The 11,992-nt window shown below is 45.2% G+C and overlaps 1 protein-coding gene across 3 annotated transcripts in view; it reads right to left on the minus strand.

Annotated features, from left to right (window-relative positions):
- USP48 (ubiquitin specific peptidase 48) overlaps positions 1-11,665 on the minus strand; it is a 74,785-nt gene extending 63,120 nt beyond the window's left edge. For all 3 annotated transcript variants that reach the window (XM_040229529.1, XM_040229531.1, XM_040229530.1), the window contains exon 1: positions 11,123-11,665. In XM_040229529.1, the coding sequence (XP_040085463.1) occupies positions 11,123-11,256 (134 nt within the window). In that variant the 5' untranslated portion in view covers positions 11,257-11,665. The remainder of the gene's footprint in view (positions 1-11,122) is intronic.
- Between the last annotated feature and the right edge of the window lie 327 nt (positions 11,666-11,992).

Consider the following 11,992-nt stretch of genomic DNA (forward strand, 5'->3'; position numbering starts at 1 on the left):
AGGTTCAGGCAGCAGCACTCGGTCCTGACTGTTTTAGTGGAGGGAGGGCTGGGGGCAGGAACAGGGTTGGATACACGTGGCTTCATTTCAAATGTTTATTAGAGGCAGGATGGGAACCACTAGCAGTGGCTGCTTAATGACCTGGAAATTAAGTCTACACTCACCTGACAGCCTGATCTTATTTAAAACTCTGAATTCTAACCAAAAGGACACAAGAGAAAGCAAACACACAGCCCAGAGGACAGACGAGGCATCAGGATCCTAGTGAAGCCTCGTTCGTACACGCAGCCACAGTCCCGAAGCAGGTTTCCCAGCCCTGCAGTTGCTCTTTTTCATGAGAAAGAGTCCTAGGGTTAGATCATTTAACACCAAAAAGGCTTCTCTTATCCTTCACCTAAACGTTTACAATTTTTCAAGGCTTGGTGCTGGCTTTCCAGGTGGCACTAGTGGTCAAGAACCCACTGGCCAATACAGGAGACTTGAGAGATACAGGTTCAACCCCTGGGTCGGGAGGAGTCCCTGGAGAAGGGCATGGCAACCCACTCCAGAATTCTTGCCTGGGAATCCCACGGACAGAGGAGCCTGGTGGGCCACAATCCATAGGGACGCAAAGAGTCGGACAAGATTGCCCACACACGGAAGGCAAGTTTAAAAAAATCCCCAAAGCAAAGTAACTATTAAAACAATATTAGTAAGTCCTCTGTTAGGAAAGGAAACAAAAAGAGAACACAGCTCAGTGCCCAAGCAGCCTTTCAAAGGTCACCATAGGGCACCCCACCAGACCCCTAAGGAGAGTCCCTCCTCCTTCCATCAGCACGATTTCAAACTGAAAAAAGAAAAAAAAAAAAAATTAAATCTACTCACTCCTGCTTGGGTTTTTTTTTTTAAAGCATTTTATGACACACTGCTCAAACTCAGACATGGAGTGAACATGGCGCAGCTTCATCTTCCTGGATTATAAGTTGTCCAAAAAAAATTAGAAGATTTTTTTATTATTATTAAATCAAGCAGACAAATTATGGAACAGAACACAAATTTAAAAGCCAAAACAAAACAACTCCTGAAAAGAACAATCAGGAAGGATTAAGTCCTACAAGATACTGAATCAGGAAGACCCCCAAACTAAAACAATGTAATAAAATAAAAAGTTCAGAAACACAGGGTAACTTAGCATGCAACAAAGGTATCCACATCAGTGGAGTAAAGACATAATCTTTAATAAACAGGGATAGGGCAACCAGGCAGCTTACCTGCAAAAAGATACAATTGGATTCATTTCACAATATCACTTCAGTACAAATTCCAAGTGGATCAAAGATTTAAACATTAATTAAAAGCACAATAACATTAAAAAAAAATCAGCAAATTTCTTTTAAACACTGGTACGAAAAAGGATCGAGTCAATGATTCAATGTTTAGAAGTCACAAAATATCCACTCATTTAACCTCATAAAAACTTTTCGCATGGCAAACCAACCCATAAGTCAAAAGACAATGGTATAGGCACTTCTCTGGTGGTCCAGTGGTTAAGACTCTGTGCTTCCACTGCAGGGGGCATGGGTTCAATCCCTGGTAGGGAAGTTCCACATGCCACATGGCACAGCCACAAGAGGAAAAAAAAAAGACAACGATGCAATAAAAAAATTTTTACAAAAACTCATGTCACAGAAATAATCTCTTAATACATGAAGAACTCCTACTGGACTTCCCTGGTGATCAGTGGATAAGAATCCTCCTGCCAACGCACAGGACATGGGTTTGATCCCTGGTCCAGGAAGATTCCACAGGACAAGGAGCAACTAATCCCGAGAGCTGCAGCTGCTGAGCCTGTGCTCAAGGTTGAGTCTCTGCTCGGCAGCAAGAGAAGCCGCTGCCAGCAGAAGCCTGCACACCCCCAACTAGAGAGCAGCCCCCACTTGCCACAACAAGAGAAAGTCTGCGCACAGCCCACTGAGAAGACTCAGTGCAGGAAAGAATAGTTAAAAACTGTAAGTATTTTAAAAAAGAATTCCTACAAACTGATGAGGACTGATAACCCAAAATAAAAATGGGCAAAGGACACAAGAAGCTGTTGAAAGAGGCATACAAATGGCCCCTAAGCATGAAAAGTTGTCATATAAGGAATGCGAAACACAGCAAGACAGACACCTTGAGTGGTAACCTATAGTGACGTTTGCCAAGTAACCTTCTAGATACTTTCTGGATTGGCAGAACCAATGAAATAAGTTCTGGCCAAAGAGTTGTGAACAGAAACATTGAATGTAGGGACTTCCCTGGCGTTCCAGCGGTTAAGACTCCATCTTGCAATGCAGGGGGCTCTGGTTTGATCCCTGGCCAAAGAACTAAGATCCCTCATGCGTGTGTATGAAATAGCACAAGGGAATTCTGCAAATGACTAAGAATGAAGATCCTGCTGCTACTCACCATGTGAATGAATCTCAGTGCTGAGCAAAAGAGGCCAGACACAGAGGAAATACAATGTAAAATTAACTGTATACAAAGTTCAAAACAAGGTAGATAATCTGTGGTGTTCAAAGTAAGGGGACTGTGTTGTCTTTTTTTTTTTTAAGTTTTCTATTTATTTTAATTTTGGCTGTGCTGGGTCTTCCTTTCTGTGCAGGCTTTTCTATAGCTGCGGTATCAGGGCTTCTCACCGCAGCATGCGGGATCTTCCCGGACCAGGGATCAGACCTGTGTCCCCTGCATTGGTAAGCGGATTCTTAACCATTGGACCACCAATACTGCCTGCAGTGCAAGCGCGGCATCTTAACCACTGGGCCACTAGATAAGTCCCTGTGTGATAATTCAACCAGTGTAAATCTCGTGACTTTGTGCACTTTTCTGTACATAAAATATAAATTTTAGTTGAATAAGAACCACTAGAAAAAATGTGATGAGCATTTTTTAGAGCTGCGACTGTCGGGCTGCCACATGGGCCCTCTAGTTCCCCAGTCAGAGGTGGAACCTGGGCCCCCTGCATGGGGAACTCAGTCTTAAAACACTAGACCACTGGGGAAGTCCTTCACAGAGAAATTTAAGAAGGATCCTGCCTTATCAGATATTTAAAAAATACTGGCAAGTAACTGGAACTGTTATCCTAGTACAGGGATATTGAGTAGAATCAGTGGAAGGGAATAGAGCCAGGAAATAAACCCAAATATGTATAGTAATTTTTCATATAATAGAAGTGGCCTTTTAGTCTTCCCTGGTGGTCCACCAGTTAAGACTCAGTGCTTCCACTGAAGGTACATGAGTTCTATCCCTAGCTGGGGAACCAAGATCCCACATGCCCTGTGGCAGGACCACTAAGTAAATAAATAAAGACGGCCTCTCAACTAGTGGTGGTGAAGATTAGATTATTCAATAAATGGTTTAAGAAAACTGAGTGTCCATTTAGTAAAAAGCGAAAATAAAGATGGATCCATACCTCATTCTCTGAATCAAAAGGGAAAAAACCCACAAAGTGTTAAAAACAACAACAACTACTGGGTCGTCCGGTGGTTAAGAGTCCGCCTTGCTGTGCAGAAGACATGAGTTTGGTCCCGATTAGGGAAGTAAGATCCCATGTGGAGCGGAGCAACTAAGCCACACGCCACAGCTACTGTGTCAAGCACTCTGGAGATCCCAAGCCACAACCAGAGTCCATCAGCTACAACAGAAAGGTCCTCAGGACACAAGGCTTTCAGACCCTGAGAGCCACAACTAAGATCCGAGGCACCTTTTTTTTAATTGGGAGGACTTGCCTGGCGGTCCAGTGGCTAAGAATCCATCTGCTAATGCCGGAGGCAGGGGCTCGACCCCTGGCCCAGGAAGATCCCACATGCTATGGGGCAACTAAACCCTCGTGCCACAAGTACTTAAGCCTGCAACCCCTAGAGCTCTACAAGAAGCCACAGCGATGAGAAGCCCCGCACTGCAAAAAGAGAGCAGCCCCTGCTAACCGCCAGCTACAGAAAAGGCCACACAGCAACAGAGACCCGTACAGCAAAGATACATTAAGAAAATTTAAAGCAATTTCTAGTTGTGGCATTAGCCTTAACTGGGAGAAAAAAAAACCCAACTGACCCAGGACTCTAAAGGACATTGCTGAGGTCCATCTTCAAATGGAGGATGAGGAAACTAAAAGCTTTAGAAGAGGTTCTAGAGACCTGCAGTGGCAACTAGAGAAAACCCTTATAGCAACAGAGACCCAGCAGAGCCAAAAATAAATTCATCAATTAAAATTCTTAGAAAACAAGAGAACTGGTTAAATTATAACACACCTATCTCTACACAGTGAAACAGCACACTGCTATTAAAAACAGTAAGACAGATCTATATGGACCAATATATGCAGAAAGACAACTCATCAAATAAAAACAACTTGCAAAAGTATGTTATGTAATACCTGTCTCCTTTGAAAGTAACATTATGTTGTTTATATCTTATCTCTAAAATAAATGACAAATGAAGGAACTTTAACCTTAGCTGGCTCTATTTCAGAGCTACCCTAGACCACAGATGCCAGAAAAAAATTTTTTTTGAATAAAGAATGACTACTCTGCATGGCATATAATAAATATTTGTTGAATTTAATAGATACACAGAAAGAAAATGAAAAAATTCAAATAACAGCTGAGCCTGAGATTAAGGAGAGGTTTCTTACTTTCATTCAAAGCTTGGTTATACTAAGTAATCCTGCAAGTGTTAGTGGAGAACAGCAGAAAGACACATAATGAACAAAACCCCACAAAGACACAGGTTTCACAGGACACAGAGCACTTACTAAACCAGTAACATGCACCATACTGGAAATTTTAAAGTTGTGTTAAGTAATGAGAGTCCATCATGCAATGAGAATGAAACTGACACGCTGCAGGGTCCTCTTGGGCCCCTGGGGACAAGATCTTTCTGTGCCCCCCATTTCTGTGACTCCAGGAAATAGCCTTCCTTCAGTCTCCTTGACCTTCCCTGCATTCTGAAGGGCAGACTGGAGCAGTCCTTAATTAGGGAAGGGCGGGGCTGTCAGAGAAACAGTCAAGAGCAGCCCTGGGGCAAGGTCCTGTTTTACCATCAAGGTCCTGTTTTACCATCAAGGTCCTGTTTTACCATCAATGGATATACACAACAATACCTTTGAGTTATCTTGCAGAGCCCCAAAGCCCCTCCAGGTGGGAGAAGCTACCAATTAACTTTGGTATACTGCCCACAAGGCTTTCCAGGTGGCGAAGTGGTAAACAATTCACCTGCCAACTTTGGAGAGAGATGAGAGGATTTCATCCTTGGCTGGGGAAGATCCCCTTGGAGTAGGAACTGGCAACCCACTCCAGTATTCTTGCCTGGAAAACTCCATGGACAGAAGAGCCTGGTGGGGTTGCAGAGTCAGACACAGCTCTGACATGCATGCTGCCCACAGGCATGCAGGCCTCGGATCAGCTGGACCTGAAGGGGACTCTTCCTTATCTCACCACTAACCCCTCAGAAGACTGTCCACAAGGTGAGCACACCCTTTTTGAATAATTACGATAAAACTTCTCACTATCTTCCCCAAGAACTAGACTATAAAGACTTGACTATATGAATTGACTATGTGAGAGTCAAACTATAAAGTTGAGCGCCGAAGAATTGATGCTATTGACCTGTGGTGTTGGAGAAGACTCTTGAGAGTCCCTTGCACTGCAAGGAGATCCAACCAGTCCATTCTAAAGGGAATCAGTCCTGAATATTCACTGGAAGGACTGAAGCTGAAACTCCCAATATTTTGACCACCTGATTCGAAGAACTGACTCACTGGAAAAGACCCTGAAGCTGGAAAAGATTGAAGGCAGAAGGGGACGGCAGAGGAAGAGATCCTCAAGAGACAATACTTTAAGAGAGAGCCACAACTAAGATCCGGCATCACCGACTCGATGAACCTGAGTTTGAGCAAGCTCTGGGAGTTGGTGATGGACAGGGAAGCCTGGCGTCCTGCAGTCCGTGGGGTCGCAGAGTCGGACGGACATGACTGAGTGACTGAACTGAACTGATCTTCCCCAAGCTAGGACACGAGGTTCGCTGTGGCCCCCTTTGCCTGGCAAAGTAATAAAGCTATTCTTTTCTACTTCACCCCAAACGGCCTCTGAAATTCAATTTGGCACAGGTGTACAAAGAGCTGAGCTTTCAGCAACAAAACAACTGATCATCCCGGGTCAATAACTGATAAAGCTGTATGGGATCGTGGGGTGTCATTATACCATCTCTCTCTTTTTTCCCCCCACATCACATGGCATAGGGATCTTAGTTCTCTGACCAGGGATTGAAACCACACCCTATGCAGTGCAAAAATGGAGTCTTAACCATTGGAACAGCAGGGAAATCCTACTTCAGTGTATGTTTAAATTTTGCCATAATTAAGATTTTTTTAATTTAAAAAAAAATCTGTTCCCTGACCTCTTCTGAGAATCAGGGACAGGTTAGCAAGGCAAAAGTGGTAAAGTGAGAGAGAAAGTGCACCAACAGAGAAAAGGTATCACTGGCACATCAAAGAGGAAAGGCTCAATAGAAACTTAAGCATCTGATCCAACAGTCCTTATTAAGGGGTTTAGACTAGAGCCAGGGGCAGTCACTTCAGTGTTTCTTAAACTGGCCTAACAAGGGATTCCCTGGCGGTTGGTGGTTCAGACTCAGTGCTTTCAATGCAGGGACCCAGGCTCCATCCCTGATTGTGGAACTAAGATCCCACTAGCCATGAGGCGCAGTTAAAATTAGTGGCATAACACTGACTTTCTTGAATGCATTACATCTCTGAAATGTTTTGGTTTCTCTGATGAAAACAAAACATAAATACACTCCTATATGCAACTAGAAGTGTAAGTTCAGATTTTAAAAATTCAAATCAAGATCTTAACTGTCACAAAAAGAAATTAACAAGACACCATATCCCACCTATCAGATGAAAAAGTATGACTAACATATTGTGTTGATTATGGAAACAAGACATTCTTACACACTGGTAGTAGGAATGCAAAGTGAAACCATCACTCTAATGGGAAATCTAGCAAAATGGGTCAAAATGAAAACTGCATATCCCTTACCAAATAATTTTACTGCAAGGAACTTGAAAGTGAAAGTGTTAGTCACTCAATCGTGTCTGACTCTTTGCAACCCCCCATGGACTGTAGCCCACCAGGCTCCTCTGTCCATGGGATTCTCCAGGCAAGATTACTGAAGTGGGTTGCCATTTCCTACTCCAAGGGATCTTCCTGATCCAGGGAACGAACCCAGGTTTCCTCCGTTGCAGGCAGATTCACAGTCTGAGCCACCGGAGAAACCACGGGAAAGGGACTTGATTTGACTACAATCCTCACCGGTTTTAAGAATTAAGACAAAACATTTGCAGAATTCTTCGTGCCTAAGATTTAGTAGAGATTGCTTTCATGCTGATTGTACTAAGCAGTTTCAGAAGGTAAACAGTCCTGAGTCATCTTGTCTCTGTGGCTACACACTTCTTCAGCTCTGGCATCTCATTAAAAATTTTTCTGTAAAGTATTTAAAAGATATTGATAATATCTTAATTATTTAATCTCATCTTAAGAGTCAGAAGAAATGCTTAAACAAAAGGGTAGGAGAAATCTTTCTGGTATTTAAATAAAAACTGCTTGGACTTCAGATCAGGCCTGGTTTCCAAAGTACAAGTGACCAAACCAAAACATAAATAAAACTACCGTGTTGTTATTGCTGTTTAGGAGCTAAGTCGAGTGGGACTGTTTGTGACCCCATGGACTGTAGCCCACCAGACTCCTCCATGGGATTCTCCAGACAAGAATACTGGAGTGGGTTGCCATTTCTTTCTCCAGCGGACCTTCCCGACCCAAGGACTGAACCCATCTCCTGCCTGGCAGGTGGATTCTTTAGCACTGAGCCATCAGAGAAGCCCCAGAATTAACGGTACATTAAAGTAAAAGCTTTTTTGTCGCAAAGGGTACTAACTAGAAAGGGAAATAGAGAACCTACAGAATGAGAAAATATATGCAAATACATGGGACTTATATTGAGAATATATGAAGAACTCTAACTCAAAAGTAAAGACAATCTAATTTTAAAACTGGGCAAGGGACGTGAAAAGACCTCTCCAAAGATCTGCAAATGGTCGATAAGCACAAGGAAAGATGCTCAACCTTATTAGTCATCAGGAAAATGCAAATCAAAACCATGAGACCCAATTCACATCCAATAGGAGGGCTATAAGGAAAAAAACAAACTGTGAGGATGAGGGGAAACTGAAATCCTCATACATTATATGCAAACTACTGCAGCCACTTTGGAAAACAATTAGTTCCTCAAAATGTTAAACACAGTTATTAAATGATCCAGCAATTCCTCTCCCAGGTAAATACTCAAAGGAACAAAAAAACAGGTGTTCCAACAAAAACATGCACACAAATATTCATACCAAAGCTATTCACAACAGCCAAAAAGTGGAAACAACCAAAATACCCATCAATTTAACTATGTTGTGAGGTGTTAGTTGCCTTGATTCTGGTCATCACTCCACAATGGCTATCAAATTATCATGTTGTCCACTTTGGTTTTTAAATATTGATTTGGCTGCACCCGGTCTTAGTTGAGGCACATGGGATCTTTAGTTGGGGCATGTGGGATCTAGTTCCACAACAGGGATCAAACCTGGGCTCCGTGCATTGGAAGCATGGAATCTTAGCCACTGGAGCACCAGAAAAGTCCCTTTTGTTGTACATTCTAAATATGTACAACTGTATTTGTCAATTATCCCTCATGAAGTTGTGGGAAACTCTTTTAGATCGATCAACTGATGAACAGACAGAATGTGTTATATCCAACAATGGAATACTATTCAACCACAAAAAGGAATAAAGCACTGACATGGGTGTAACATGCATGACCTTTGAAAACATTATGCTAAGTGAACACCAGACAAAAAAAGGCCACGTATTTTAAGATTCCACTTAATATATAATATCCAGAATAAAGAAATCTATAGAGACAAAAAGATGAGTGCTTGTCAGGGGATGGAGGAAAGGAAAATGGGATGTGACTAGGTTAATGGAGTTTCCTTTTAGGGTGATGAAGAAGTCTGGAAGGAGACAATGGTGATGTTTGTACAATATGTAAGGAAACTTAATGCAGTGTAATTGTATACTTTAAAAACGGTAAATTTCATTGTGCATTTTACACAACTTTTACAATTTTTTGAAATGAAATGGAAACCTGACAGACGCTACGACATGGGTGATTCTTGAAAACGTTACGCTGTCCAGTTCAGTTCAGCCGCTCAGGCGTGTCCGACTCTCTGCGACCCCATGAATCGCAGCACGCCAGGCCTCCCTGTCCATCACCAACTCTCAGAGTCCACTCAGACTCACGGCCATCGACTCAGTGATGCCATCCAGCCATCTCATCCTCTGTCGTCCCCTTCTCCTCCTGCCCCCAATCCCTCCCAGCATCAGAGTCTTTTCCATGAGTCAACTCTTCGCATGAGGTGGCCAAAGTACTGGAGTTTCAGCTTTAGCATCAGTCCTTCCAATGAACACCCAGGACGGATCTCCTTTAGAATAGACTGGTTGGATCTCCTTGCAGTCCAAGGGACTCTCAACAGTCTTCTCCAACACCACAGTTCAAAAGCATACTGAGAACCCCAACAGTATGCTGTCAAAGAAGTCACTAAAGTCGACACACTGTATGATTCCATTTACACGAAATGTTCAGAAAAGGCCAATTTAGAGGCAGAAAGTAGATCAGTGATTACTTGCATACTTGGGGAGGGGGAGGTGGTTTACAAGTGCCAAACTAATGGATACAGGGCTTTTTGGGGGGCGCGGGGGGTGAGGTCAGATTGAGTTGTGAACAACTTTGTCAATATACAAACTAAAAACCACTGGATTGTACATTTTAAATGAGTGACGTTGTTTAAGGAAAAAAAAAAAAAGCTTGGATATAAACCTTGCTACTGTTGCAGGTTAAAACTCACCTCTGTGACATTTCCCTCATAGTGATCTCAGCCAATTTCTACTCCTTTCTATTAAAATCAAAACTATTATAGTGAAACAGTTTCTATTTTTTGGTTACTCTGGAAACTAGGTGGAGAAACTGACGGAAGCTTATCCATTACACAGGCTATGTCATTCCAGTACTGCCTGTTGCCCTCCTAGTGAACCAGATGCCCAGAACTTGGAATTATTCGTTTGCCTTATGGAAGATCCCTAACTCGTTTCACTTCCCACACTAGACTTTAAAGCTTCAGATCTGAGACCTTGACTTCCATTCCTCCGGGGTCCTGCCTCGAAATATAACAACTCCAAAAAGTCTTTACTGAATACTTTCTAAAAGGCTACTGAGCATGCCCGCCTTGGCTAAGTCAATTCGACAACACTCCGGAACACACTATAGTTCCCGCGTTAAAACGTGGAAAAAACAGCTAAGGATTCGATCTAAAAGGAAAGGCAAAGAAGGTTCGAAGGCTAGGCAGAAGTGAAGGAGAACACCAACACACCTCACACTGTGTACTTGGCAAAACGGTACTGGGTCAGAGACGACCCCTCCCCCCCGGGGGGGGCGGTAAAAAAAAAAAAAAAGCTAAAAAAAATACTAAATTAGTCAAAGAGGGGATGTCAGCTGGACATGAAGGGTACCGATGACGCAGGCTAACTATATACGTTTTCCTAAAGCCGCCCTAACCCAAAAATATGACCCAGCCTTCAGCGTCGACACTAACACAAGACAATGATGAAATGCACTTCCAAGTTCCCAGTTTTCTAAAACCAAACGCCGAGCCGCGGCCAGGATGGAACGACCACCAACGTTTGCGAAGCTCTCCAGTTCCTGCTTTCAACCATCCCCACCGCCATCTTCGAGGTAAGAACTCAGAACCTTTTCTGAAGAGCTTCCAGCATCATCACCTCCGTGCACAGCCCTGCAAGGCTGTGCCTTTCCCGGGTCGCCCAGAAGGCGGAGAGGAGGAAGCCCTCCACCGGGTTGTCTCCAAGCCGGAGAGAGGCACGCAGTGGGCCGCCGTCTTCCTTCCCCACCCCAACCGGAGCCCCCAGCCCCGCCCCCACCACTGCCCCACGGTCTGGTTTTCCAAGGTCCGGCGCGAGGAAGGGCGCGAGTCCCTTTGCGCGGGCCTCACCTGCACACGCCGCGGATGCAGGGCTCCAGCCAGATGCGGTAGGCGGTCTCGATGTGCTCCTGCGACACCTCCTCGGGCCGCACCGTCTCCGCCCAGCGCCAGGCCGCCTTCTCCAGCTGCAGCCGCGGTGCCATGGCCTTGGCCCAGGGAGTGCCTCCTGAGCCCGGCCACCGCTGCCGCCGCCGCCTCCACCGCCGCCCAAATGGATCCCGCCACCTGCCAGCAATGAGGACCAGGCGGTGCCTCAGCCAGCTGGCCAGTCAATCACCTGTGCGCGCCTCAGCCGCCGTGCCTGCCCGCCCGCGCCCGACCCGCACGACCGGCCGCAAAGCGCCGCCGCCGCCGCCGACACCCGACGCCCGCAGCGTCCGCAGACGTTGAGGGTGTACTCCCCGCTGCGGCGTGCGCATGCGCGCGCTCCCAGCGGCCTTTGCGCCGCCCGCGCCTCTCTCTCGCCCTTCTATCACCCCTCTCTTTTTCGCCTGTCGGGCAGAGGAAGGGGAAGCGGCTATTCGAGGCTCTGTCTGGCCACGTCCTCACCGGCGCCGCGGGGGAAGCGACGTCTCAACCACTCTCCAGAATAGCGTCCTGCACACCACTAGTCTCACAAGCCGGCGCCTGGAGGCTTGAAAGCTGCCTGTTCTTGCCCTCTGGTACTTCTTTAACCGTGAAGTAGTTAGGCGAGAGGCCACTCAAGGCACACCATAGGTCCGCTGGATTATGGGGTGGGACCTGAAACTTGGGTCACCAAAGAAAACCAGGGTCAACTCTCTGGAAGATTTTAAAACTTGATCCTGGACCGCTTTCTGACTCCCCTTTCCCGAGTCCTCCTGACGTCATGGCACGTTCTGGCCTTCTCGGCGAGAACTG

This window comes from Oryx dammah, unplaced genomic scaffold, assembly GCF_014754425.2.
Source record: "Oryx dammah isolate SB20612 unplaced genomic scaffold, SCBI_Odam_1.1 HiC_scaffold_27, whole genome shotgun sequence".
In the NCBI taxonomy this organism is placed as follows: Eukaryota; Metazoa; Chordata; class Mammalia; order Artiodactyla; family Bovidae; genus Oryx; species Oryx dammah.